Source organism: Gasterosteus aculeatus, chromosome 8 (genome assembly GCF_964276395.1).
Source record: "Gasterosteus aculeatus chromosome 8, fGasAcu3.hap1.1, whole genome shotgun sequence".
In the NCBI taxonomy this organism is placed as follows: domain Eukaryota; kingdom Metazoa; phylum Chordata; class Actinopteri; order Perciformes; family Gasterosteidae; genus Gasterosteus; species Gasterosteus aculeatus.
Genome location: NC_135695.1, coordinates 20,607,624 through 20,633,247, shown reverse-complemented (window position 1 = coordinate 20,633,247; position 25,624 = coordinate 20,607,624). Strand labels below are relative to the sequence as shown.

At 48.0% G+C, this 25,624-nt stretch overlaps 4 protein-coding genes across 5 annotated transcripts; 2 read left to right on the top strand and 2 right to left on the bottom strand.

Annotated features, from left to right (window-relative positions):
- The first annotated feature begins 405 nt into the window (after nucleotides 1-405).
- On the top strand, nucleotides 406-8,029 carry stil (STIL centriolar assembly protein). 2 transcript variants are annotated; one of them, XM_040184069.2, is made up of 16 exons: nucleotides 406-810; nucleotides 1,580-1,687; nucleotides 2,121-2,236; nucleotides 2,386-2,567; nucleotides 3,496-3,746; nucleotides 3,833-3,916; nucleotides 4,090-4,176; nucleotides 4,248-4,413; nucleotides 4,494-4,594; nucleotides 4,729-4,837; nucleotides 4,943-5,791; nucleotides 5,913-6,012; nucleotides 6,109-6,271; nucleotides 6,350-6,431; nucleotides 6,512-6,843; nucleotides 7,250-8,029. In XM_040184069.2, the coding sequence occupies exons 1-16, from the start codon at nucleotides 731-733 to the stop codon at nucleotides 7,782-7,784; spliced, it is 3,345 nt and encodes a 1,114-aa protein (XP_040040003.2). In that variant the 5' UTR covers nucleotides 406-730; the 3' UTR covers nucleotides 7,785-8,029. The 2 variants fall into 2 exon arrangements, with proteins under 2 accessions (XP_040040003.2, XP_040040002.2); XM_040184068.2 differs by having other exon boundaries at nucleotides 4,491-4,594.
- Nucleotides 8,030-8,575: 546 nt separating this feature from the next.
- On the top strand, nucleotides 8,576-12,519 carry serpinc1 (serpin peptidase inhibitor, clade C (antithrombin), member 1). The gene is made up of 8 exons (XM_040184600.2): nucleotides 8,576-8,937; nucleotides 9,700-10,078; nucleotides 10,164-10,379; nucleotides 10,502-10,639; nucleotides 10,725-10,943; nucleotides 11,180-11,354; nucleotides 11,622-11,686; nucleotides 11,776-12,519. The coding sequence occupies exons 2-8, from the start codon at nucleotides 9,701-9,703 to the stop codon at nucleotides 11,950-11,952; spliced, it is 1,368 nt and encodes a 455-aa protein (XP_040040534.2). The 5' UTR covers nucleotides 8,576-8,937; nucleotide 9,700; the 3' UTR covers nucleotides 11,953-12,519.
- Nucleotides 12,520-12,648: 129 nt separating this feature from the next.
- On the bottom strand, nucleotides 12,649-20,003 carry zbtb37 (zinc finger and BTB domain containing 37). Its single transcript, XM_040184599.2, has 4 exons — nucleotides 19,579-20,003; nucleotides 17,694-18,660; nucleotides 17,505-17,604; nucleotides 12,649-17,337 (listed from the first exon to the last, which is right to left on the bottom strand). Exons 2-4 carry the CDS (start codon nucleotides 18,650-18,652, stop codon nucleotides 16,828-16,830), a joined length of 1,569 nt encoding a protein of 522 aa, XP_040040533.2. The 5' UTR covers nucleotides 18,653-18,660; nucleotides 19,579-20,003; the 3' UTR covers nucleotides 12,649-16,827.
- An 896-nt stretch (nucleotides 20,004-20,899) lies between these two features.
- s1pr1 (sphingosine-1-phosphate receptor 1) lies at nucleotides 20,900-24,630 on the bottom strand. The gene is made up of 2 exons (XM_040184835.2): nucleotides 24,546-24,630; nucleotides 20,900-23,621 (listed from the first exon to the last, which is right to left on the bottom strand). Exon 2 carries the CDS (start codon nucleotides 23,474-23,476, stop codon nucleotides 22,364-22,366), a length of 1,113 nt encoding a protein of 370 aa, XP_040040769.1. The 5' UTR covers nucleotides 23,477-23,621; nucleotides 24,546-24,630; the 3' UTR covers nucleotides 20,900-22,363.
- Nucleotides 24,631-25,624: the final 994 nt, after the last annotated feature.

The window sequence follows — 25,624 nt, the reverse complement described above, 5'->3', positions numbered from 1 at the left end:
ATATATATATATATATTGTTTGGAAGATAACCCGGACATTTAATGTATCATTAACAATTTACAATCGTTACTTTACAAATGCAAAAAAATGATTCGGCAAATAATCTCCACTATAATATTTCAACGTTGTACTTGCATTTTTACTGACACTAATATGAAATAATACGAACACTATTATACAATTTAATTAACAAACATATAAACAAATACACTATTTACCTTCCCAAGATGAAAATATATATAAAAACTGCGTTATAGTCCTTTAAAATGATTCATGGCCGTCTGACCTGCAGGGGCGCTGTCATTTCTCTGTCCGTTTAATCCGCCGCGGACGAAGGAAAAAGGGCACAAAGAAGACGAGCTGGAAGCGACGCGCCATTGGTCAGAAGCGCCGCGGCAGCGTTTCCTATTGGCTGCCCGAGTTGCCCCGCCAGTTGGGTCCAGAAACAGCGCCACAATTGAACAGCGTCCAATTAGTTGTCGTCTGCCGACTTTTTGTGGTAACATTTATACAAAATGTCTCACGCGTGAGCTAATGTTAACTCGGAGTTCGCAACATCATTCAACATTTGGTTTCCGTCCGAGTGGCTCGAGTTCCAAAGCCGAAAGAGGCGGCCGGTGCGGACCCAACCGGGAGCTAACGATGCTAGCATGTGTTAGCCGAACTCACTGAGCCGTTTCAGGCGTCTTGGTGGCCGTCAATAGTTCTACTCTGTCGGCCTTAGCAGGGATGAGCTGCCCGGTGAACCTCCAGGCTCTGCCGTCCGGGGTGTTTGAGGCGGTTTTTACTCCAGAGAACGCGAGAGCAAGGTGAGTTGCTGTTAGCAGAGCCCGGAAACAACAACAACAACAACAACACCTGCTGTGGGAGTCACGCCCGCGTACCGGTGAATGCGTGAGAGACTCGGGCCTTTTAACGTTACTTTAACGTAGCACCACAATGTAGTAATACCTTGTTACAAGTATTGTTAAAGGTCCTCCGTTGATAACACATCTTAAGTAAAAGTACTGACACAGAATTTAAATGGATGCATTAATGTGTTTATCACTTTAAAGGCGACGCTCATCCTCACTGACTTGAAATCTCAATTAATTATCGGAACTCTTTGAGAAGTTTAAATTGTGATCTAAAATACGGTAGTAAAACATGCATCCTCGTTTACCTGAACTGTTTTTATATTGGTTAATAAAATTCAATAATCATCAGCTCTAGAAACTAGAGTTGTGCTGTGTTGACTTTTTTCATTCAACTTTGACCGTCACCTAAGAAAACAATTCCCCCAAAAGCCTTTTAAACCAAGAACCCAGAGGGACAAAAACAGATATTTCTATAAAAGTTCAAAAAAACATTATTATAAAGTGCATTAACTTAAAATACAAATTGTACAACCGCATGTAAACTCAAACTTAACACAAGCAGCAGGAATACACACATTACCCGGAAACTGTTACTATGAGTAGGATTTGAGTTGTTTTAGGAAAGTGTGAATATTGTTAGTATGCCTGAGATTACAGCTGATTAATGAGTTGATCAGAAAGTAGATCAGACATTAATGGAAGTTTTTCTTCTCTTGTCCAGAACCTCCATGAACTCTCTCGCTACGCTGAGTTTCCCCAAATCCAGATCCGCTCTGTGGGACGGCAGCCCTGCAGGAGAGGAGCTCCGCCTCGGGCTCTGTGCTTGCAGGTAAACACACAGCAAAGGTCACAGCTAGAATCGAACCAGCGGTATAGTCTGGAACCGCTGCCTCGCCTTGACGCTCCACCTCGTCATTATCTGTTGGTGCAGCCGCTGACTTCAAAGGAACAAGAACTACAGTCTGAAGTGTACTTAAAAAACAACAACAAAAAAAACCTGTATGTGTTTACGTCGCTTGTAAATGTTGTCATGAACTAAGCCACTATATCATATGATGTATTAAATAGACACCAGGCAGAATCTCCAGTGGAACTTTGATAAACTGCAGGTTTTTGTCTCCACGTCTCATCAGTTAGGGGTTTGACATATCGGAGTCTACTCAGTGGAAAACGACCAATCAGTTGTTGTGTTCGGTCAGAATGTACACACATGAAGTTGTGTAGCAGCTCTTATTAGAGAGCGAGTGTGTGTGTGCGCACAGGAGGCCTCGGCTCGTGCTGTTGGAGAAAGCTCTGCGACTGGCCCAACGCCACGCCCGTCACAGCAACAAGCCCCGCCTCCCGTGTTTCCTCCTGGGGTCAGTGTGTGTGGATGCAGGTAATTATAGTTGTTACAAATCAAACTTGGGTGTTGATGACTTTTGTTTCCGCACAGAAAATAGATCAGGAATCACTGAAAATCAAAGACAAGCAGACTCTGTAACAAACCCAATTTTAATAAAGTTACCTCTGATGACTGTGGTCCAGATGAGGAGGGGGTCACTGTGACTTTGGACCGGTTCGACCCAGGTCGGGACCAGGCTGGATCCCTGAGCAGGGTCCCTTCTGCTCTGCTGCCCGGAGACGTCCTGGTGCCCTGTTGTTTCTCCACGCAGGCCGAGAGCCCGTCTGACGTCCAATCGGAGGCGGAGCTGCATCACTGCTTCAAGGTGAGTCGGACACCTCAATGTCGGAGGTCACGGACTGCCTGTCTGGTTCTTTGAATTGATGTGCTCCGTCCAATCGGAGACGAGCTGCTGCTGAAAGTTTCCATGGTTTCAAAAAGAACTTAAACGCTTCTGATGAAAGAAATAGTTTGTTTGTGTCTGTTACTAGACACAAAAAGATGTACTTCTATAATCGTCCTCTGATATTGATGTTTGTGTTTCTCTGTTGTCATGGCGACATCTGATTAATGTCACCAACAGCTGATTTTTTCTAATTTTCGTGCTGTTTTTTTTAAACATTTTTTATTATAGGAATAATAATTCAACCAGCAATGCTGATATAGATATATAGATATTTATATATATATATACAGATACTGTATGTATATGTATGTATATATATATATATATATTTTACACATCTTTGGACTACGAATGGTCTCTAAGTCCGAGAGGGCGCCGCCTGCTTCAGAGACGGACCGTTGGAAACTGAAGACCGCTGAAATCCAAACAGCTGATTGGATGCGTTTACATTCCTTGCTTCATGACGTAGACTCGACCCCAAACCGCCGATTCGCTCTCCGAACTGACATGAAAATTAGGACTGATTGAATACAGCATCTTTTAAAAAATATATATATTTGGTGACAAATATCAACACCGGTCTTGATGTTTCAACACAGTAAAGATTATTGATTTAAAACCCTTTTATAAATCATGTTTACAGGTGCGTTTACTACGTGTATCCTGATGTTAGGGGTTTTAGTGCAGTGTTGTTTGCTATCTTAATGATTTAGTAGATGTTTTATTTATGCTTTCCGTTGATTTGTGTTAATTCATAAACTGACTGAATATCTGCTTTCGTTGTGTTGTGAGGAACCTGAACGAAATGTCAGGAACCAAACTGAAGCGCTTGTGTCTGTCGTCTCAGGCGCTACAGCAGAGCGTGAGCGGCAGACAGACCCCGGATCTGTCTCAGCTGATGAAGGTCAGAGGTCACGTCGCCTGCTCCCGGCAGGCTGACGCTGCAGTGTTCGGCCTCAGCTGGTCGGCCGTCTGCCTGTCCGTCAGTGTGGACGTCCAGCCGGTCCGAGCCGTTCCCATCATCCCCACCGCGCTGCTGAGGAGTCTGACCGCCGTCGACCGGCCGCCGCCGCCGCGCACCGCCAGCCGCCACAGAGGGTGAGGCTCCGCCCCTGTTGAGAAAGGAGGCGTGGTTCCTCCTGAGGGACGCGCCGCGGTTCTCACGTCTGTGTTTGTGGCTGCAGGTTCCTGACCATGGATCAGACCAGGAAGCTGCTCCTGCTGCTGGAGTCCGACCCTAAAGCCTCCAACCTGCCGCTAGTGGGACTGTGAGTGTTTCTTTACGGGTTTCCGGAGATCTTTTGTCTGTCAGCAGGTTCAAAACGAACCGCCTGCAGCGTCTCACCTGGTGCTCCTGTTGTTTGTTATTATGTCATCTCATCCTTACAAAAACACTGACAATGAAGCCTCGCGGCTAACTGAACCTTCCGTCATGTGACAGGTGGCTGAGTGGAGTCACACACGTCTCCAACCCTCAGGTGTGGGCCTGGTGTGTGAGGTTCCTGTACAGCTCCGCCCTCCAGGACAGGTGAGTCCACCCGTCCAGTCCAGTCTCATGTCCCTGTTGACGAGCCCCTGATTGTTCCTCTTGTGTTTCAGAGTTCTTTCGGAGAGCCGCTGTTTCCTCCTCGTCTTGTTCGCCTCCACCCACAGAGCGCCTCAGTTCTTTCAGTGTCGAGGACCAGGACCAGGACCAGGACCAGGACCGGCAGCGCAGCTGGACTACCAGCTGCTGACCGCCACCCAGTGTGTCACACTGTACCAGGTAACGACACACCTGTCCCTGCAGAGACTAGTGATGGTAATGACGAAGACGAAGAATGTGGACTGATGTGGTCTCAGCAGGTGGTCTCGGTAGAGGGTCGGACTCTGCAGTGTGAGCTGCGCTCAGAGGATCACAGCAGACAGGCGGAAGTCTTCAGGGAGGCCAGAACGTCCTTCAGCAGGTACCAGAACCTCACCTGTCCTACGCCACAGTGCAACATTCCCATGAATATTAATCAGAGATAATTTAAATATTTAATTACGTTATATCAGAGAGATGTGTTTGTTTTGTTGAACTGCTCCTCTCTGTCCTCAGAGCTGCCCCCCCCGCCGCCGGTCTGTCTGCCAGCGATCAGGACTCTGGAGTTGAGGACGAAGACTTGTCTCCGCGGCCGTCCCCGAGCCCCCACGCCCCCGCTCAGCAGGTCAGTCGTTGCTCAGGTCTCGTGTTGATCTGTGACGTCACTGTGATGTCACCACCGGCAGCCAATAGCAGCAGAGTAGTTGAGTTCCTGTGTTCTCTGTTGAAGGCTCGCAGGGTCCAGCCGTCTGTCCCTGAACTTTCTCTGCTGATGGAGAGCAGCTTCACCTCCAATCAGAACGCTCGGCAAAGCCCTGGCCCCGCCCACAGAGACCCTCCCCCTCATGCTGTTGGGAGGAAGTCTGCTCCTCCATCCAGAAACACTACCGCCTCCTCAGCTCCCAGACCTGCTGCTCCACCTCCTCATCACCACAGCACTCCCAATTCCAACCCGCAGGAGCCGTGCTCCTGCTGCCCCACCCACACCTACTGCACCTCCATCTTCCCCTCCCCAAGGCTTCACTCTGCTCCTCTTCCTCCATCCTCCAACTGCCACACTCCTCCCTGTAGTCATCCGCCTTCTTCTCTTCCTCTACCCTCCAATTACAACACTCCTCCTCCTCCTTGTAGTCACTGCCCTGCTCCTCTTCCTCCATCTTCCCACCATCACACTCCTCCTCCATCCAGTCAACACCTTCCTCCTCTTTCTCCATCCTCCCATCACAACACTCCTCCACCATCCAGTCACCATCCAACTACTCTTTCTTCCTCCATTCTTGCTATTCCTCTCTCCTCCCTTCACCACACTCCACCTCCCGTCTCCACCCACTCTCCTCACAGCTCATCGTCTCCTCCCTCTGCTCCTCGTCCTTCCCGTCTTTGTCGCCACACTCCTCCCGACCAATGGTGTGGTGACTCCCCCTCCCGTCCAGCAGCAGCAGACTCTGCGTCCCCCCCCAGGCCTTCCCGTCCCGCCTGTGTGAGTCAGTGCTGTGATCAGTTGGAGGGGGTCGTGCCCTCTGACACTTACCAGCTCCTCCTCCATCAGGACCGACAGCTCCGCCTACTGCAGGCACAGGTAAGTTCAGTGTGTGTGTGTGTGTGTGTGTGTGTGTGTGTGTGTGTGTGTGTGTGTGTGTGTGTGTGTGTGTGTGTGTTGTCATGGCAACAGTGTTGAGTGAAGGATTAACTGCCATCAGGTCCAGATGCTGCTGGAAGCTCAGGCCAGACCTCAGCCGTCAGTTGGGCAGGTGGAGGTTCAGACGCCCAGGAGCACCGCCAGCATCGCAGTAGGGACAGGTGAGACTCTGGGGACGGTGGAGACTGAGACTGAAGGTGCAGAAGCTGGGAGTGGTTGTCTGTTGAGCATCACAAGTCTCCCTCTCTGGTTTTCAGGGGCCAGTCTGTTCTGGGGGGATCCTGTCCAGTCGCCCCTCCCCCCTCAGGAGGTAGCGGCCCCTTCTTCTTCCTACTCCTCACACGGCGACCTGTCCGCCGTCGGGTCTGCAGGCCGCACTGAGGACTGCGAGGCTGCATGCTCCCCCTCCGGTCAGAACAGGTGAGCCGCTCGCAGACGCCTCCAAGCGGGTCTTTGTGAGAGGAGACCTGGACTCTGACTCCGTGTTTTCCGTTGCAGCGTCAGCGCTCTGCAGAGTCCCGTTCTGGGAGAGAGCGTCAGCATGTACGAAGAGCAGCAGAGCTTCTACCACAACCTGATGGTAACAACACCGTCACATGATGCCAACTGTAGATATTTACTCTGTGTCGGGTCACTCATGCTAACCCTCCCTGTCCTCAGACTCAGGTCACCAGTCGTCTGCAGGAGTCCGATAGTAAACAGGAAGTAGAAGAGGAGTCCAGGAGGAGGAGCCTGTCTGAGGAGTCCAGGAGGAGGAGCCTGTCTGAGGAGTCCAGGAGGAGGAGCCTGTCTGAGGAGTCCAGGAGGAGGAGCCTGTCTGAGGAGTCCAGGAGGAGGAGCCTGTCCTCCCAGTCCAGGAGGAAGGAGAGCAGTGGAGGCGACCCGGTGCTCGCAGCCACTGTGAGGCAGCTGCAGCAGCTCGGGGTCGTCGTGGGCCGAGACGATCTGACGGAGTCTGAGCGCAGAATCCATGAGACGGTGGAGAGCAGCAGGTACAGGGCTCAGCCGAGGGCTTGGATGTGTATCACACGCCGTTCAGAAGAAGTATCCAAGTACTTTTGTAATCAAACAACAAAGGTATCTGTCACTAGGGATCATCACCAATCAATGACCAATAATTGGTATCGGCAGTCGAGGAAGGTTTCAGGGATCGAAGTTATCTTTGCTCCTCTTTTCCCTTTAGTGCTGAACTGATCCGTCATCCAGTCCAGAGTTTTATTATCAATCCACTAATTTTTGCAGCAAAAAAAAAAAAGTCTTTCACATAATGACATCTTTATAAAAAGAAAGCAACATTTACATGAATGTAATCATTCAAATCAAATAGTTTCTGGCTTTTGCCTTTTTCAATAATATTGAATGTAATATTTTGTCTCACTGTGTTTGCGTTTGTTTCAGCACTCTGGCGAGCATCAACCCAGCGGCGGTTCTGTCCCGGCTGAGTGTGTCCGAGCCAACGGCGAGCGCTCTGTTCTCTGAGGGCAGCGTGGATCTGAGCATGGAGGCCAACGCCATCGCCCTGCGCTACCTCAGCGACTCGCAGCTGAGCAGACTCTCTGTGGGAGGCCACGCCCCTCGCACAGGCCCCGCCTCCAACCATTCCCTCATGTCTCTTAGCAACATGTCTCTGGCCACCAGGAAGTACATGAGGAGGTATGGCTTGATCGAAGAAGAGGAACAGGGGGAAGAAGAAGAAGAAGAAGTGGAGGGCGAGGAGCAGGAGGCTGATGTTCTGAATTCTAAGCTCCTCCCACAAGGTCAGCTGATCCTGTGCCCACGGCCCAAAATGCAGCCATTAGTGAACACTGCCGACAAGGAGAACTGTTCCAGCAAGCGGCCATCTGTACTGAGGGCGAGCGGCCGTCAGACGGACGGATCGATGGGAAACATTCTGGACCTGAGCCGCCTCAGACAGCTGCCCAAACTCTTCTAAGAACGTCTTGATGCACGCGGCGTCACTTCAGCGTGGAACGTCTCCGCTGGTCTTCCATCTTAAGTCAAATAGACTTTTTATGAATTGATGTTTTCTAAATGAGTGTCTGTGTCTTACGTGGGAGCCGACGCATCTTTCTGAAATTTGTATGTGTGAAGTGTTTTTCTACCACTCCCTGTTTTTAATGTCTTTTGCATAGGTTTTTTAAATATTTATTTCACAAATAAAATTCATATTACTTTTAATACTTGAATTATTTATTTTATCACATTTCAGCAATAAGAATATTTCCTAAAATATTCAACTTTAATTTCAAAGAAAAATGGTTCTGGAAGTCACTTTAAATAAAAGACAAGATTTTCCTCTTATTTATCTCCCTAAATTTAAGAGGAAATGTTCATTTTGAAACACAGCTGTTCTGAACCATTGTGTCACTTGTCAGAGGACAAACATTGACTCATTTCTGTCAGAGGGAAATGAAAAGTCAAGTGAACAGCAGTGATGCCCCCAGTGGACACCAGGGGAAACAACATGTATTAGTTCCAGAGACTAAAAATTAGCAAAATTTGCAAATGCATCAATCAAAAGTACAGTTTAGAATCTCTAGAAAGAAGTCTGATAAAATGAGCTGCTATAATCGGATAGAACATTGTGGTTTTAATGGGAGCTTTTGTTTTGAAGGGTCTTGAGTGTAATTGGTTTCTCCCTTTGCGGGCGACGGGGCACACGTGGGCGTGTCAGTGCAGAACTGTCGTGCACAGTCAGTAGACGACGTGAACAACAATTCCTGCGGGGGCGGAGCCTGGGGGTCGGGGGTCGGGGCACTGGTTCGATGGTGGTGGAAACACTGCAGTGATTTTATTGTAAACTTATTATAGGAGCCCAACTTCCCAAATGAAGTCACAGCTGTGTGACACAAAGATCTCAATTAAAACTAAATATCTCTTGTGATCCTCAGAGATTATTATGAATTATGTGACGTAAAAGTGTGTTTACGACCTGCACTCACCGGTATTGATCGGTTTGTGTCCAGATGTTGACCAATGTCTCAAAGGTTATTGTGATGTTTGAGCGCTCTGCAGGACACTGACCTGAGTTCAGCTCAAACCGCACACAACCGACCGTCTCAGCACTCGTCTATCTACCTGTTCAGGTAAGATTTTACCAACTAATCTTCCTGATGGGGGCTGGTTCTGCCTTTTTGTCCAGAAACAGTGAAGTTATTGATCTCCTGGGCGTCTTCAGTGAAAAGCTTTTCCGATCCTGTTGCCCCGTTTTAAATGTTCAGATCTTTTATAGTTTTGTTCCCTCATGCTTTGTTTTAAAGTTAAATATTTCTTAAATGAGCGTTTCATCTCTCTCATAAAGCTTTTAAAGCATGACGTTGCGCATTGATTTAGTTCTCGGCCTGTTAGTGATTATTAATGTTGAATTAAACCAAAACCTGTGAAGCTAAAAGTGTGAATGTTGTTTCTAATTAATTATATTTATGCTGAAATTAAATACTCAATCAGGTTTATGATTATAGACCGTTTTGTATTATTTATGTGGAACTAGATTATTTTAAATGGAGTGTGGTGTTCTCTGAATATAACAGACCAGTCTTTTTAGTTTTTATTAGGTGGTGTTTTTGTCTTTAAATATCTCTTGTTCTCAGGTTGCTCTTAAAAAACAACAACTAATCCAGATATTAAAAACGCTGTTTGCCAATTACACTTTTTTATGTGAGTCAGTGTCGACCCTCTCATGTCAGATAAACTAATATCTAATAAATCTGCGTTTGTAGGTTTTACAAAGCGTTTTGCCCAAGGCAGCAAATTAAAACCCATTCTTCTCACGTAAGATAAATAAGTAAAAAGTACGGTGATGCTTTGTACAAGTATCTAAACTCCCCTCGGATTTACTCCATGTGCAGAATGAAGGCTGCTGATTGGCTGTTGGTTCTGGTGTCCCTGCCCCTCGTCTCCTTCGCCTTCGATTCGGACATCTGCAGCGCCAAACCCAAAAACATTCCCCTGGAGCCGCGCTGCATCTACCGCAGCCCCGACCCCGACCCCGAGCCCGAGCCCGGCCAGGGCCCGACCCCGCAGCCGGAGACGATCCCAGAGTCCACCAACCCCCGAGTCTGGGAGCTGTCCAAGGCCAACAGCCGCTTTGCCCTGTCCCTGTACAAACACCTGGCCCTCGACAAGGCCCCCGAGGCCAACATCTTCATGTCCCCCATCAGCATCTCCACGGCCTTCGCCATGACCAAACTGGGAGCCTGCAACCAGACGCTACGGCAGATCATGGAGGTCTTTATTATTATAAACTATTATTACTGATATCATGAAGCTAACGGAGAAGACCACTGTCATGAAACTGTGTTTCTGTCCGCAGGTGTTTGAGTTCAACGGCATCAAAGAGAAGACGTCGGATCAGGTCCACTTCTTCTTCGCCAAACTCAACTGTCGTCTGTACAGAAAGAAGGACACGACCACTGAGCTGATCTCCGCCAACCGACTGTTCGGTGACAAGTCTCTGGTCTTCAACGCGACGTACCAGAACATCAGTGAGGCGGTGTACGGGGCCAAACTGCTGCCGCTCAACTTCAAGGTAATGTTGGGGTCAAACCCGAGTCCTCTTTACTTCCCCGTCCCCTGAACCACTCAGGGTTCAGACCTTAAGGCGTCACACCTGACAGAGGTCATACTCAAAACCCTAGTTATGTGCTGCAGGAGAACCCGGAGAAGGCTCGGGTCACCATCAACGACTGGATCGCCAACAAGACGGAGAACCTGATCCAGGACACGCTGCCAGAGGGGGCTCTGGACTCCAACACGATCCTGGTCCTCGTCAACACCATCTACTTCAAGGTACCTGAGCTGGCACACGTTGTGTTCCAGATCGAAACGTTGACGGGGCTCCAAATCTGAGGAGCTCACACTTCTCTTCTCTCAGGGTCAGTGGAAGAACAAGTTCGACAAAGACAACGTGTACGTCGCGGACTTCCAAGTCAGCGCGGCTCGGACCTGCTCCGTCAAAATGATGTACCAGGAGACCAAGTTCAGGTACAAGAACTTCCCCGACGACCAGGTGGAGCTGCTGGAGATGCCGTACCGCGGAGACGACATCACCATGGTGATCATCCTGCCGATGAAAAACACCCTTCTCAGTAAGGTAACGCCAATCGGTACTCCTTTTGTTTTTACCGATGTTCATTTCGTCAATGCACATGATTCTTCAATGTATATTAGTTCAAAGGTATATTCATTAAAAGGTATGTTTGTTTATTCACATGTCTATTAGTTTACAAGTTGACAGTGTCCTGGTGACCGTCTCTTATCCAACAATTAAGGACAATAAAGATGGTGTGTTTTAGTGTTGTATGTTTAAATGTGTGTTGTTGTGTGGAGGTGGAGGAGGGTCTAGACCTGAACAAACTGACGTCCTGGTTGGATGGGATGAAAGAGACGACGGTGGCGGTCCACGTCCCTCGCTTCAGGGTCGAGGACAGCTTCAGTGTGAAGGAGAAGCTGCAGGCCATGGGACTGACGGACCTGTTTAGCTCTGAGAGGGCCAGTCTGCCAGGTGATCGACACTTCTTCACCCATTATCCAAGTTCATCGACGTGTCCCAGGGCCCAGGAATCTCATCTCATCATTGATATTTCATAGCATACAATATTAACGTACACGTAACAATATGATAACGATTCAGTCTGGTCTAAGATTGTGGGGTCTTCAGGAATTCAAGGTCTAGCATGAACGGCCCGTTCAGGTACCAGAAGAACAGCGTGGGGCGTTGAGAAACCGGAACGAGGGCGCTGAGGAACTGAAGTGACTTTGTTTGTTTCAGGGATGTTGGAGGACGGAAGTGAAGGTCTCCACATCTCCGACGCCTTCCATAAAGCCTTTCTGGAGGTCAGTGGCTGGTGTACAGTCGGTCAGACCAGAGACCCTGACCGGTCTTGCCACAGTGGACCTTAAATGATGTGTTTTGTGGCCCGCAGGTGAACGAGGAGGGCAGCGAGGCGGCGGCAGCCACCGCCGTCGTGGCCGTTGGCCGCTCCCTCAACTTGAGACGGCCGGTGTTTATGGCCAACAGGCCGTTTCTGCTGCTCATCAGAGAGTCCACCATAAACTCCCTGCTGTTTACCGCCAGGGTGGCGGACCCCTGCGACCAATGAGATCCAACAACTGCGTCCAACCCAGCAAGCATCAAGACGTGACGGCGATGAAAACAGTCGTTCAATAACTTCACATCCAGCGTTTGATTTTCCCCCACGGACCATGGTTATTGATCACGTGAAGACGTGTAGAGGGGGGAAGTCCCGCCCCTTTTGTGTCCACTACGGGACCTTATTTCAGAGGGACTATGTTCGACAGATCCATCTTGTTCAGATCCAGTTTGAGTTACGGAATATTACTGTTGACAAACTAGTATGAGACGGAAAAAGATGTTGATGTAAAGAGTAGAGAACTAGGTATTCTGTTTCTTCTATCTCTATAGTCCTTCATTGTAAAGCTCTGAATGAAGCTGTGTGTTTGGTACCACAAGGTTTTTTCTCATTTGAACACATCATACAAGCTATACCTCGCCAGCTAGTGTTGGTGACGCAAAGATCTCAATACGTAGACTAATGAGTCTCTTTATTAACTAATATATCTTAAGCGCATTAACAAGAGTTAAAGTGATTTTGTTTTTGGAGAATCTGTCATTAAAATCAACTGCTCGATTAGTCGACAAAATCAGACGACTGTTTGAACTAAATTCATTTTTGTCCTCATCTACTTAGAAATAATCATTTCTATGTTCGTTCATGAGCCTTGAGTACACAGCGTCATCTTGCCAGCTGAATTGTGGGTAAAGAAAGAGGCGAGTGGACACTTAAAGTGCTTTATTTCTTCTGGAGATGCGACCTGTGAGTGATCGAGTGGTCATGGTGAGAGAAGTTTCTTCACATTTTTCTAACCCTCCCTCCCCCCAACAGAGACATGCAACATAAGATATCTTCACATAAAACCCCCGTACTTCTTTAAAATCAAATGCACAGTATTCAAAGTTAATTTAGTAAATGCTTCTTTGATATATTAGGATATATTTGAGGAATCAACAGTAAAGAGTAATCTCATTGAGTATACAGTACGTCTAAATGATTTGATTCATAATTAGGCATGTTATTGGATATAGTAACATAACAAACAGAAGCTGAAGAACCATGAAACCTGGTTGTGAAGCAAAAAGGAGCCTCGAGAGACACCATGAGGACCAGAGGGTGATGAAGAGGAGAACGAAGATGATGATGATGAGGTTGTGCTGTTTTCACAGTTTGACTGAAACCGTAAGATGAAACTGAAGAACCATTGAGGAGGAGGAGAAGTTGGATCCCTTAAACTCTTTATTCCTTATTTATAGATTCCGAGCAGGTGTCACATGTGTTTTCTAGAGAAAAATTACTTCACACTAAAAATCTGTTCCGATTCTGATCTTTTTAACAAAAACATGGAGGTCCATCGGACCTGAACTCTGATCCCACTTCTCCTCCTTTATAGATTCCTCCAGACTGGACTGAACCGAACAGGTAGATTAGGCTGCACTGCACTAGTCTAGAATCAACCAGACTAGATAGACCAGACTGGAATGAACTGGATTGATAAACAGCTCTGTGGACATTTGGCGGTCTGGACCAGTTCACGTTTAGGTAGAAACAGATTTGTTTTATGATTCTGGAGAATGGATTTGAGTTTAATAGTTTGATGTTTTTATGGTGTTGGTTTCAGAGCTGAGCAATATCTTTGCTTCTTTTGTTTGTCCTCAGTTATCGATACGACAGAAGGACAAAGACGCACCGTGATCTCCATCGGTTTGTTCTTTGCGATTAATCAGAAAATGTTCTGGACCGTCAGGTTGTTTAATCCCATTGGAATAAACTTGGTTTCAAATTGTGTGTTTACAAAGTGGAGGTTAAAACGAGTTGGTAATATTTCCTTGTCTGAGTTAACGAGTCAACATTTTCGAAGAATCCGGTTTGAAGTATAAAATAAAGAAATCCCTCAGACGTTGTAGATATTTATCCATCTATTTAAGTCAAGCTGTTAAAATTGTTTGTAGAGACCTCCGTGTCTTCTACAGTATGCAGTGATTTACAGGTGTACTCGCATCAATGACGGGTGTGGTAACAGGCGTAAAATACACCACCCTACTATATTTTTAGTGTTTTCTTGGAGAAAGTATTTTCATGATTTTGAATATTCCCAATGAGCTTTAAACAAACTGGACGCCACGAAACAAATTCGAAGTCGGCCAGCTGCCAGCCAATCAGCAGGCGGTACTTTGTGTCGCTGTTGTACTCTCATGTTGTCATGACAACTGATTTATCCCATATTGCCCATCCCTGGTTTGTGTGTCCGTCGGCCTTTATTTACAGCTTTAGTTTCTGCGGCGAGTAGCTCGCTCTGAGGTTTAGCCGTTAGCATTCTGCTACGTAGAGAAAGGTAAAACGTCCCGTCGGCGGAATAAAAGAGTCTGTATACCTGAAACTTTCCTGGGTTTAGCCTGAAGAGTCCTGCCGCAGTGAGGACGGAGCCGCTGGCGTCACTTGCATAAAAAAAAGATCCATCCGCTGAGAATCTGATTCACAGATGTGTAGAAAAACAGCAACAGCCGATCCATGTGCTACCAGCATTCGGACATTAACGTTCACACGCAACAAAACGTCTTTGTAGTTTAAATACGTCTCATATGTGGTTCTATAGAAAGTTCGGCTGTTAATCCTCCGTTCTCCGTTAAGTGCTGAAGTTGTTTCGGAGTTCCAACGTTGCCCGGGCGATCCGACCTCTGGCATGTGACCTTTGACCTCTGAGGAGTCGAGTTCTAGTCCAGCTCCGCGTCCTGGCTACTACATCCATGTGGTCTGACGGGGGGGGGGGTCTGGCTCCCCCGTCCTGTCGCTCCACGATCAGTGACCCGATAAAAGGACCGTCTGTCGCCATGACGCTGCACCTCTGCTGCACATGTGCAGCGAAACGTTAGCTGCCCACTAGCATTAGCTAGTGTCAACGTAGTCAACCCACAGCGAGGCTGCGCTAGCAGTATCCAGCTAAGCTAAGCTAAACACAACGTGGACTAATACGGAGATAACACCGATCAGAAAGACGTCCCCTGTCGGCCTTAGCCTGAAAATGTTTTACTGAAGTAGGTTTAAGCTTAAAAAACAGCTAACTTGGTACGTAAGCTAATGTTGTTGGTCAGAAGAAAACTAATTAAACCGTTAACTTGTAAACTCATAAGCTCACAAACGTTAACGACCAGGACACAGCGGTTTGATAAAGTTGTGTGCGTCTATGGTTAATTAACATAATTAAATGAAAAGATATGCCAGCTTGCAAGCTAATATTAGCATAATTGGCCTCCATTTTGAAGATGACACAGCTAGCTGGCTGTCTTCTGTTAATTATTCCGGGTTGATTTTAGGGTTGTGTGTCCTCTCTTTGACTTGTTGCTCTTTAGTTTGAGGGTGTTTTCTCTTGGTGCAGCAGATTTAAGGCGTCATTAACATAAAACTGTTCCTGATCCGGTCCTGAACTTTCTTGTCTTCCGTCTTAGACATTGTCAGAGCAACAAAAACAACTAAACGAAAAAGTGTCGAAGAAACTCATGAAAAAAAACCCAAAAAAAACATAATTGTTTATAAAACTATCTGAGACGGAGCTCCGTGTGGATCAGAGCCCGCCGGCGGAGCTGCAGCTGTATTGCGTAGCGGTGAGAGGTAACTGTGTAGCTTATCCGAGGCTTCCTGCTGTGAGTCCGTTCTGTCTGCTAGAACAACACTTATAGTCTGAAACGTTTGAATTGATCAGTGTGATCGGAGCTCTCCACTTCCATACTTCCATGTCTATCTGTCGCTAGAGCTTCCTGCCGGGTACCGCGGCCGTCCTCCGGTTAGTTGAACAGGTGCTGAGGTAACGCGCTCAGGTGACACCTGAGCAGCTCTGATTGGCTGGAGGAGGCCGCGGGCGACAGCCGGGAGCTCCGGAAGGAGCCGAGAGGACAAAATATGTAGTTCATTTTTAGATCAAACGACTTTCACTCAACTTAAATTTTCAGCGTTTAACTTTGATATTATATATTATATATATATATATATATTGACGATATTCTATGTAGAGGCTTCAGAGTTTAGCGACTGAAGTGATTTAGCAGCGGCTCTACTTTTAAGTCACAATATGTTTTATAACGTATTTAGATTAAGCAACGTGTGAATGATTTTTTTTTAAATCACAACAAATATGATTAAATGTCAAATAAGATGACGCAATGAATTTGTTGGATCACAGTTTAAAAAAAAAAAGAAGGCAATTCTAAAGACAAGCTGAGACGGTGAACTGACCATCAGATCATACGGACAGAATGATTGACGTGCTGATCAATGGATCAATCAATAAGTGAGCTAATCTATAGTACCAGTCAGATTCCCGGCATCACTTCACTTCTGTTCCACAGAGCTTCATGAGAGATGCAGATTGGAAAGAAGCTCTGACAACACTGGAACTGAACGACAGAAGGAGGTTTTTTTGTTTTTTTTAAATGACTGAATAATATTTACTATGCTGATGTATTAAAAAGAGCGTGCGGGATTATCATTATTATTATTATTATAATTATTATTATCATCATTAACCTTGCCGCTCCAGATTGTCTCAAGGCAAACATGAAGGATTTGAAACTGTTGGACTGGCACCGAGTAGTTTGGCAAAGTTCCCAGCAGAACCTGTGACATAATATAAAAGTAGAAATCTGTAACGTAAAGAAGACGGCGGCGGCGGACGAGGGCGGCGGCGCGGCGCGTGAGGTTGTCGGGGGTGTGTGGCATTTCTTCGTCGTAGCTTAAACCGGTTCGGTTTGGTTAGTGAAGGTAGATGTGGTTTAAATCCTCTCAGTGCGGACTCTCCGGCCCTTTTCTGTGGCCGGTCCACTTCAGCGGGTTCGGCGCAACCCCAACGCGGACCCTCCCCCCTTTCTCACCCGCGGGTGGGGCAATGGGGGGGGGGGGGGGGGGGGGTCAATCGGGCCCCGTGGTGGACACCGACGCCTGGGGTCCCTCGCCGTACTGGCCTCCGCCGCCCTCGGGCTCCTCCTGGCTGGGCGAGGCCTCGTCGCTCGGCGCCCCGCCCCTGGACGTGACGGAGGCGGTGGTGGTCTCGGGGGAGGCGCTGTGGGCCTCCTGGGGAGCGCAGCCCGGGTGGTTCTTGCGGAAGTGCTGGTTGAGGATGGCCTGGAAGGGGAAGCTCTTGCCACACACGTGGCAGTGGAAGGGCTTGTTGCCGGTGTGCTTGCGGATGTGGTACTCCAGCTGGTCCTTCCGGGTGTACTTCTTGCCGCAGATGCGGCAGACGAACGGCGTGATGCCCATGTGCAGCCGCATGTGGCGGTCCAGGCTGCCCTTCTGGTTGAAGGACTTGCAGCAGTAGATGCAGGTGAGCCGGGGGTTGTAGCGGTACCAGCGGTCCCCCACCTGCTCCCTCAGGTAGTCCTCGTAGCCGCCCATATCAAACGACGCATGCTCCTCCCCCTGGGAGGCGGAGTCAAGTGTCATTAAAGACCAGAACCTGAGCAGACTAGTTCAAACTAACTTCTACACCTTTGAGGTGGACGGCCGGTCTGCGTCATCAGCAGAAGTACTAATGGTAGTACTCGTAGTATTACTGTGAGTAGTAGTTGTAGCAAAGGTAGTATTACCTGGGAATTCGGCTGTCTCAGCTCGTCTGCTCTGCCGGGCGACTCGCTCTTCGCCCGCTGACGCTCCGCCAGGACGACCACGCTGCCGGTGGGACTAAACCTGATACATGGACACATGAGGACAACGTGAGGACAACGCGAGAAGACATGGCCGTCACGTGTCTCCAGGTAGTCCTCGCTGGGACTCACCTGTCCGTCTCGCTGAAGCTTGAGGACGGTTGGGCGCTGCGGTTCCCCAGCGGACCCCCCGGCGCCGTCACCAGCGTGCTGCGTCCCGACGTGTCAATCATCACGGTGGTCCCCTCCTCCATCGCCCCCCCCTCCTCCTGGCGCTCCCCTGCTCCAATCCAGTCGTCCATCCTCTCCGTCTTGATCCTCACGCGGTCCATGCCGCCGCCACCGCCGCCGCCGCCGCCCTCCTCTGCGCTGCCGGTCCGCTCCGGCTCACTGTTGGTCTCCACGTACCACTGACCGGCCCGGTTGATGCGAAGGATTGGTTCCTTGCCCCCTCTGCCGGGGGCGCTGGAACCCTCCAGCCCGCTGTGCTCCACGGTCGTCGGCGGGCTGAGCGGCTCCTCGGCGGGGCTGACGGCCTCGCACACCTCGGCTCCTCCCCCCCTCGCGGCGAGCAGCCGCAGGCTGGCGTGATGATTGCCTGCCCGCACCGCGGGCTCCAGGGTCCTGCAGTTCCTGGAGCCCCGAGTCGCCGCCGCCGCCGGCGCGTCCTCCTCCCGGGTGTCCTCGTCCAGGTCGGCCAGGCTGATCTTCAGGTGGATCCCCTCCAGGATCTGAGTGCAGCGGTCGATGATGTGCTGCATCTGAAGGAAGCTGGCGGCCGTCAGGTAGCTGATGATGTCGGCGAGCTGCAGGCAGAGGCGTCCCGTGTAGCAGAAGGACAGCAGCTGCTCGAACACCGACGGGTTGCGGATCACCGTCAGCGACACGGTGCTCATCTGGCCCAGAGACATGTGGTCCCGGAAGTACGGCGAGCTGGCGGCGAGGACGACCTTGTGCGCCCGGAAGCTCTGACCCTGCACGTTGACCACGATGTCGCAGAGACGGCCCTGAACGCGCAGCTGGTTCAGGTGAGACAGAACGGAGTTGCTGAAGTCCGGGATGTCCAGCTGGATGCTGCCGGAGCGCTCCATGCTGCAGCCTGCGGGGACACAACGGGGACACAACGGGGGACCAGGATGAGGACACGTAGTTCAGACCAAACACCTCCTGGCTGAGTTGTGTGACTTAAAAGATATTTGATTTTCCTCCCATCGTCGCTCTTGATACGTAGTGATGTCATCGTGATCCACCGGTACATTAATGTTGATCATGTGACTCCTTTAAAGACAGAACCGGTGTTTGGACCAGGACCCACAGAGTTGTGGACACTGATCTGATCCCTCGTATTGATAAGGTGAAGGAGGGCCGTGTCGTGTAGTACCTGTACGACCAGTTAATGGAAAAAGGACTAGAATATTTTATTATATATTAGTATTAATACTACGGTGTAGAAAACGTAAAAGGTACTAAATTCAACACCATTACATAATTATTAAGTACCAAAGTATTATAATATATATTATTTTCTAGTATTGACATTAATAATACATCAGTATCTGAATCTGTAAAGTAACTAAAGCTGTCATATAAATGTAGAAGTAGTAGTGTAGAAGTACACCGTAGCAGAGAAGGTACTCTGTTACCTCATCAGTCTACTGAGGGAAGTTCATGTTGGTTTGTTTTCTGTGTTTAAGGATTTATTGTTATTTATAACAACTTTGAGTGTTTCTGCAACCCATCAATGTTCTGCTGTTATTGACGGTTTACACTTTCTATTAAAGTTCTGGTTCTGGTCCCAACACCTTGTCTAACATCTGTCCTCCTCAAAACTGGACCAGAGCCGGAGTCCGTGTGTCACCTGGAGGAACTGATGGATGAACACCTGGTTCCTAACGGCAGACCACATGCAGCCGTCAGGTTCGGGTGTCCCTGTTGACCGGTACCGGTCTGACAGCAGGACGCAGCACCAGATCAGGGGGCCAGGTGAACCCCCCCAGGTGTGCATCCTCACGCTCACCTGAAGGGGGACAGGGGGGAGATCGGGTCTGGTTTCAGGGTGCGGCGCTGTCGAGGCTTCACTCCCGCGGCCAGCCGAGCATCGTCAGCGGGGCGGGAGGCGACGGCTCGGCTCGGCTCGGCGCGTCTCGCCTTGGCGCGGCTCGGCCCGGCTCGGCCCGGAAGGCTGCAGCAGCTCCTCCCGCCGCTCCTCCAGGCTCCGCGGCTCCGGGACTCCAGCGGGCTCCGGCCGGCGGGGTCGCGACGGGGTTCAAGGCCGGGGAACGGCAGCTGAGCTCGGGCTCCGGTCCGTCAGCAGCCGCCGCGCCGCCATTCCGCTGGAAGTCAGATGGGTTCAGGTTCGGATCCCGCCGCTGCTCATCTTCCTTTTTTACGGCAGAAGGGCCGAGGCTGCAGGAAGGAAGGAAGGAGGGAGGGAAGAAAACGCGCGGGGCATGCTGGGAAATGAAGTCAGTTGGCAGAAGGAGCGCTGATTCAGCCGTGGCGTTTACTTCCCGGCATGCATCAGTGTGGAGGCGGGGGCAGGGGGGCGGGGGCAACAATATACAATAAAGTATGCACCATGTTTATTTTCCATATATACTAAATAAATGTTTTTATTATGCATTATTTATTTTAAATGTGTTTAAATGTTTGTTCATTTTTGGAGTTGTTCAGTTTGAATATATTGATTATTATTCACCTCTTTATCATAATTTACATAATAATAATAATATTTTCTGTAATGTGAGCCAGTTGAAAGTTTTAGATGTTGAACAGAGGAGGCTCCACAATGGAGCCTTGGGGAACTCCACCTCTCACATTTGTCCATGTGTAGTTCAAATAACGAATAAATCTATGTGCTCCTGTCCTCTAAAAATGATTCAAACCAGTTTACTACTGGGATCAATATCCCTTGAGCTCTGAGATCCAATAAAACTAAGACTGTGTGTTTAAGGAAATCAGGACATTTATTTTTAATAAAGAACATGAACTCTTTGGTTTTGGACCAGATAATAATTATAATCATAATCTATGTTGATTTTGCACCTTCGATCAGTGTCAATATCTGAACTCGTATCTGCTCCACGAGGAGAGACCCGGAACTACAGGATCATTGTGTCCACAGGGAGGCAGCATTGACTCACAAACCTGAAGACCTGATCCTCCAAACCCAGACGGATGACTCTGACGGTCTAGTTGAGTTATTTAATTAATGACAATGTTTGATGCTGAAAAAGCTCCTGCCACTTCATATTTAACTTTATTATCATCTTCATTCTAGTCATTCAACCGTTTTATTTAAATTGGGCCTTTTATTGTGAAACGCATCAAAAAGCAGATGTTTCTCTCTCTGTCTTTATTGAATTCTAGCGAGCCAAAATTCAGAAGTTAAACAGACGTCAACAAACTGATCACAAACACAGTGCAGTTAACACGTTAATCGATCAGCTCCTGATTGACGACGGGAGCTGATGGAACTGGTTACCGTGGCAACAGTGTCTGTTCTACGGAAGCCTCTTCCCGCCAAAAGATTTGCAGATGAAATTACTTTATTCTTAAAACGCAACGTTTCGCTATGAGGTTTTGAACAGCGGTAAATAAAAATCATCAATATACCTTTTAATCATACTTTGAGTTTCTGCATCAAGCAAAAGCCGACTTCAGCTCTGGATTTCTCTGTCAAATCTTCCTCCCGATGACCGATGCCGGCTTAAAGCTCCTTAACAATCAAATCCAGGTTATGTTTCTAGACTCTTGTTTTTGAGGGAAAACCATAAATCTACATGTTGAGATACATTGAATTCTAAAAGTATCAAAATAAGTATTCTCTCATTTTCAAATATGAACATTGTCTTTATTATGTTTTTATTATTGGTCTTAAATCATTAGCTAGTTTCTATTTGACAGAAATGAGCTTCCGTACTTCTGAAACATGACTCAACTAAACAAAACATTTGTGTGACAAACAAAATGATGTTTTCAAATATAAATTAATTTGACAATGCTACTGATGACGACGACGACAACAAAAACAACAACAACAACAACAACCACACAGACAGGAAGTAGAAAATACATTCTGACCAACAATTTCTAATGTTTACAGTTAAATCTTTACAAAAATGTCCCAAAAGTACATCAATCTTAAGTTCAGGTTCTCCTCTGAGACTCAGCTCCTCCTCCTCTTCTTCACCTGATAACATGGACGCAGCTTTATATGAATCCAAAAGACTAATTATTAATATTAAGGCATTAATACAGATGTTTCACTGATCGATGATTGTTAGAGAGAGGAAGTAAAACGCTTCTCTTTAAATATTTATCACTAAACAGATCTTGAATCAAAGTTTTGGTGTTTGATGTTGACGGACTCGAACGTTGGGATGCTTGATATTTCGTCTCAGGACAAGCGAAGAAGAGGATGAAGGCCATGAAGAAAGGAGCCTCCGGAAACCGGGCAAGGTCACATGATCAACGGAGGAGTTGAGGAGTTCATGAAAAGCACCTGGACCCTTGAAGTGTTTTGAGGGAAGAGGAGTTTAAATACTAAAGGTTCTATTTGTTCTTAGAGGGTCAGTCGGTCTGGTTTCTGGTGCTATGAGGAGCTTAAGTCCACTTGGACCTGAACCACCAGGATGCCCAGGAGGTGATCCAGCTGATAGTCCTGTAGGTGAGAGCTTCTCTACATGAGGGTCCCTGGTCCAAGTCGAACCGGTTTAAGAGTCTCATAAGTGCTGCGAGTCCTGATTGGCTGAAGGTTTCGGTCCACAACCTGCTTCCTGGTCGGACACGTCGGGACCTCTTTAGGAGGACGAGGTGAGGCGGCCCGAGGTCGTGACCCTCGGCGAATACTCCGCCTCCTCCTTGTTGGGGTGGGAGGAGTTATCCGACCTGCTGCGGCTGAACTCCGCCCCCATGATGGGCCCGCTGGACTTGGCCTTGGGGCGCAGGCAGGCGGTGCAGCACAGCAGCGTCTTGAGGAAAGCGCGACGCATCTCGTTGCTGGTCAGCGTGTAGATGAGCGGGTTCATGGCGGAGTTGAGGACGGCGAGGGACAAGAACCATTCGGCCTTGTAGAGGATCGGGCAACTCAGCGTCTCACAGCCGGCGTCCAGCAGCAGGAGGATGAAGAGTGGCGCCCAGCAGGCGATGAAGCAGCTCAGGACGATGATGACGGTCTTCAGCAGGGCCATCGACTTCTCGGAGCTCTTCATGTTGGCGCCGGCGCTTCCCCGGCCGTTGGTCGGCTTGCGGAAGACAAGCCTGCGACTGCGCGCGCGCACCAGGGCGTAGATCCGGGCGTACAGCACCACGATGGCCATGAGGATGATGCTGAAGACGGTGGTGCAGAACAGGATGTAGGTCTTGTGGTAGAGCGGCAGCACCGTGGAGCAGCTGGTCACGCTGCGGATGCAGTTCCAGCCCATCACCGGCAGGCCGCCCAGCACCGCCGCCACCATCCACACGGCGCTGATGAGCAGGAACACGCGGCACGTGTTGCCGTTGTTGTGCAGCTTCATCTGCAGCATGGTGAGGTGGCGCTCGATGGCGATGGCCAGCAGACTGAAGACGGACGCCGCCAGCGCCACAAACATGCTGCCCTCCCTGATGAACCACTGCGTGGGCGTCAGCTTGTAGGTGTTGGCGCCCGACAGCAAGATGTTGGCGGTGTACACGACGCCGGCCAGCAGGTCCGACAGCGCCAGGTTCCCGATGAAGTAGTACATGGGCTTGTGGAACTTCTTGGTCCTCCAGATGGTGGTCAAGACCAGGATGTTCTCCAGGATGATGAAGCAGCAAACAATGATGAAGACCACCGAGTCGGCCTTCAGGCCCGCGTCCTGCTGCGTCTTGCGGTACTTGCCGGTGTAGTTGTAATGTTTGGCGATCAGGTCGGAGTAGTTGGGCTCAGCCATGGCCTGCAGGGGTAGTAGGAGTCCAGCAGGGGGGTCCAGCAGGTGTCCAGCAGGGGTCGCTGTGTCCTCACAATCAGTCCTTCATGTCAGGGAGAGACCCTGAAGAGGGGCAGACCCGGTCCTACTGCTGAAGGGGGACATGGTCCTGCAGAGGAACGGATTCAGGAATCAGGGACGTTTATTGCCAAAATATGTTATGACATACGAGGAATTTGACATGGCAGTCGGTGCATTACATTGGACAGTAGGACAGTGGGACAATGGACAACAAGACAAATAACAAGAAAAATGCCATGTTCAATTTACAAATTCAGATTGTCAGTGGACAAGAAAAAAATGCCAAAACGTCATTTGCGTAATCCAATCCAATTAATTTACAAGTATATATATATATGTATAAACAAACCTGTAAAACTTTCGAACCGGCAAAAAAACATCTTCTAGATGAAATGCGAGAGAGAGATTTGACTCTTTTAGTGTCTTTAGAGGACAAAGTGCAGGGAAATCAATGCCCTTCATATCTGCTGCAGAACATTGAAAACAGTTTTGTTTGTGAGCGAAAACTGATCTCTGATCAGCTGGTTAGAAAACAAACCAAGTTAAAAGTTGTTTTATTTAGAAACGTTCACATTTCCTTCAAGAGATTTAATCAAAAGAACTCGAACTAATTTTAAATTTTCACACGTAAACATGAATTGATTTTATTCCGTGAAGTTTGTGTAAAGAAAGAGATTCAGTTTAGTGTCGAATCGGTTATTAAGTTCTCATCTCAACCTTCAAATATTCGTTAAAAATTCCGTCATCGCGTTCTTTCTGACAGCAAACGGGAATAAAAGACGATATTTCATCGCTTTTGTATTATTATTGTTAATATTAATGTTATTGCGTCTCTAGTTTTCTCTCCGTTAAACCCCGTCGCGATCAACGGAACGCGGCTCGTTCTGCGGATTAAAACTTTAATCGAATTTTACTCGAACATTAAAATTCTTCTGTTTCTTCAACTGAAGTTTCAACGAGGCTTCAGATGAAGTTAAAAAAAAACACTTTTAATCACGATGAGAGTTTTTACCTTCAGAGTCCGGAGGAAGAGTCCGACAGATAGACAGCAGCGGAGACTCACTGAGGAGGAGGAGGAGGAGGAGGAAGAGGAGGAAGAGGCTGCCCTCCTCCTCCTCCTCCTCCTCCTCCTCCTCCTCTCTACATTGTGATTCCGCTCTTTCATCCACATGATCGGATCCATAATGTAAGGAAACAGCAACACTCTTATGTTCCATCAAATATTCAGCTGGATTTTCTGGATTTTATAGATCTTATATATTTTCGACAGTTTGTGAAATCAACATTTAAAGCTTTTTGTTGATTTTCTTCAAAATATATTGAAATCGTCTAACCAACAAATAACGGGCTAATAAAAAAACAATAAAAAACAATATATATATATATATATATATATATATATATATATATATATATCTATATCCACACAAGTTCATAAGCGCTGAGATAAAATAAAAATATTTATTGGCAATTCTAATAAAATATAATATCGTGACGACTTCACTTCTTTTGTTTGTGTGGGAAACGACCAGCTGCCCCCCCCCCCCCCCCCCCCCCCCACACACACACATACACACACGCACACACTGACATCTGACCCCCAGTGAGGTCTGTGGGGGCGAAAGCAGGTTTGCGGGGTCACAATGTACGACAGCAGAAGAAGAGCCTGATGGACTTCAAGAGGAACATTGATGGAGTTCAAATAAAAAACTACGTAACTTTAAAAAATATACTTTGTTAGGCTGCTGTTCTATAAAAGGAAGAATCAGTTAATTACGGTTGCATGGTTGATGGTTGGTTGCTTGGTTTGTCAAATGATTGGTTTGCTCGTTTGGTGGTTGGTTAGTTGGTTGGTTGGATGGTTGGTGGCTGGCTGGCTGGCTGGCTGGCTGGCTGGCTGGCTGGCTGGCTGGTTGGTTGGTTGGTTGGTTGGTTGGTTTGTTGATTATTTTGGATTAATTAATGTTCCATTGGTTAATTTCTTGGTTTGGTGGATGGTTGCTTTGTGGATTTATTGATTGATTGGCGGATTTCTTTTAATAGGCTGAATAATGGTCCGTTGGTTGATTGGTTGGTTAGGTACATACACAA

Coding starts and splice junctions, on each gene's coding strand:
- stil (XM_040184068.2), top strand. CDS start 731: ATGAGCTGCCCGGTGAACCTCCAGGCTCTGCCGTCCGGGGTGTTTGAG. Junction 2,237..2,385: donor GTCAGTGTGTGTGGATGCAG/GTAATTATAGTT, acceptor ACTGTGGTCCAG/ATGAGGAGGGGGTCACTGTG. Junction 3,747..3,832: donor ACCGCCAGCCGCCACAGAGG/GTGAGGCTCCGC, acceptor TTGTGGCTGCAG/GTTCCTGACCATGGATCAGA.
- serpinc1 (XM_040184600.2), top strand. CDS start 9,701: ATGAAGGCTGCTGATTGGCTGTTGGTTCTGGTGTCCCTGCCCCTCGTC. Junction 10,640..10,724: donor TCAACACCATCTACTTCAAG/GTACCTGAGCTG, acceptor CTCTTCTCTCAG/GGTCAGTGGAAGAACAAGTT. Junction 10,944..11,179: donor AAAACACCCTTCTCAGTAAG/GTAACGCCAATC, acceptor TGTTGTGTGGAG/GTGGAGGAGGGTCTAGACCT.
- zbtb37 (XM_040184599.2), bottom strand. CDS start 18,652: ATGGAGCGCTCCGGCAGCATCCAGCTGGACATCCCGGACTTCAGCAAC. Junction 17,605..17,693: donor AGCTTCAGCGAGACGGACAG/GTGAGTCCCAGC, acceptor TCCATGTATCAG/GTTTAGTCCCACCGGCAGCG. Junction 17,338..17,504: donor TGAGACAGCCGAATTCCCAG/GTAATACTACCT, acceptor TCCGCCTCCCAG/GGGGAGGAGCATGCGTCGTT.
- s1pr1 (XM_040184835.2), bottom strand. CDS start 23,476: ATGGCTGAGCCCAACTACTCCGACCTGATCGCCAAACATTACAACTAC.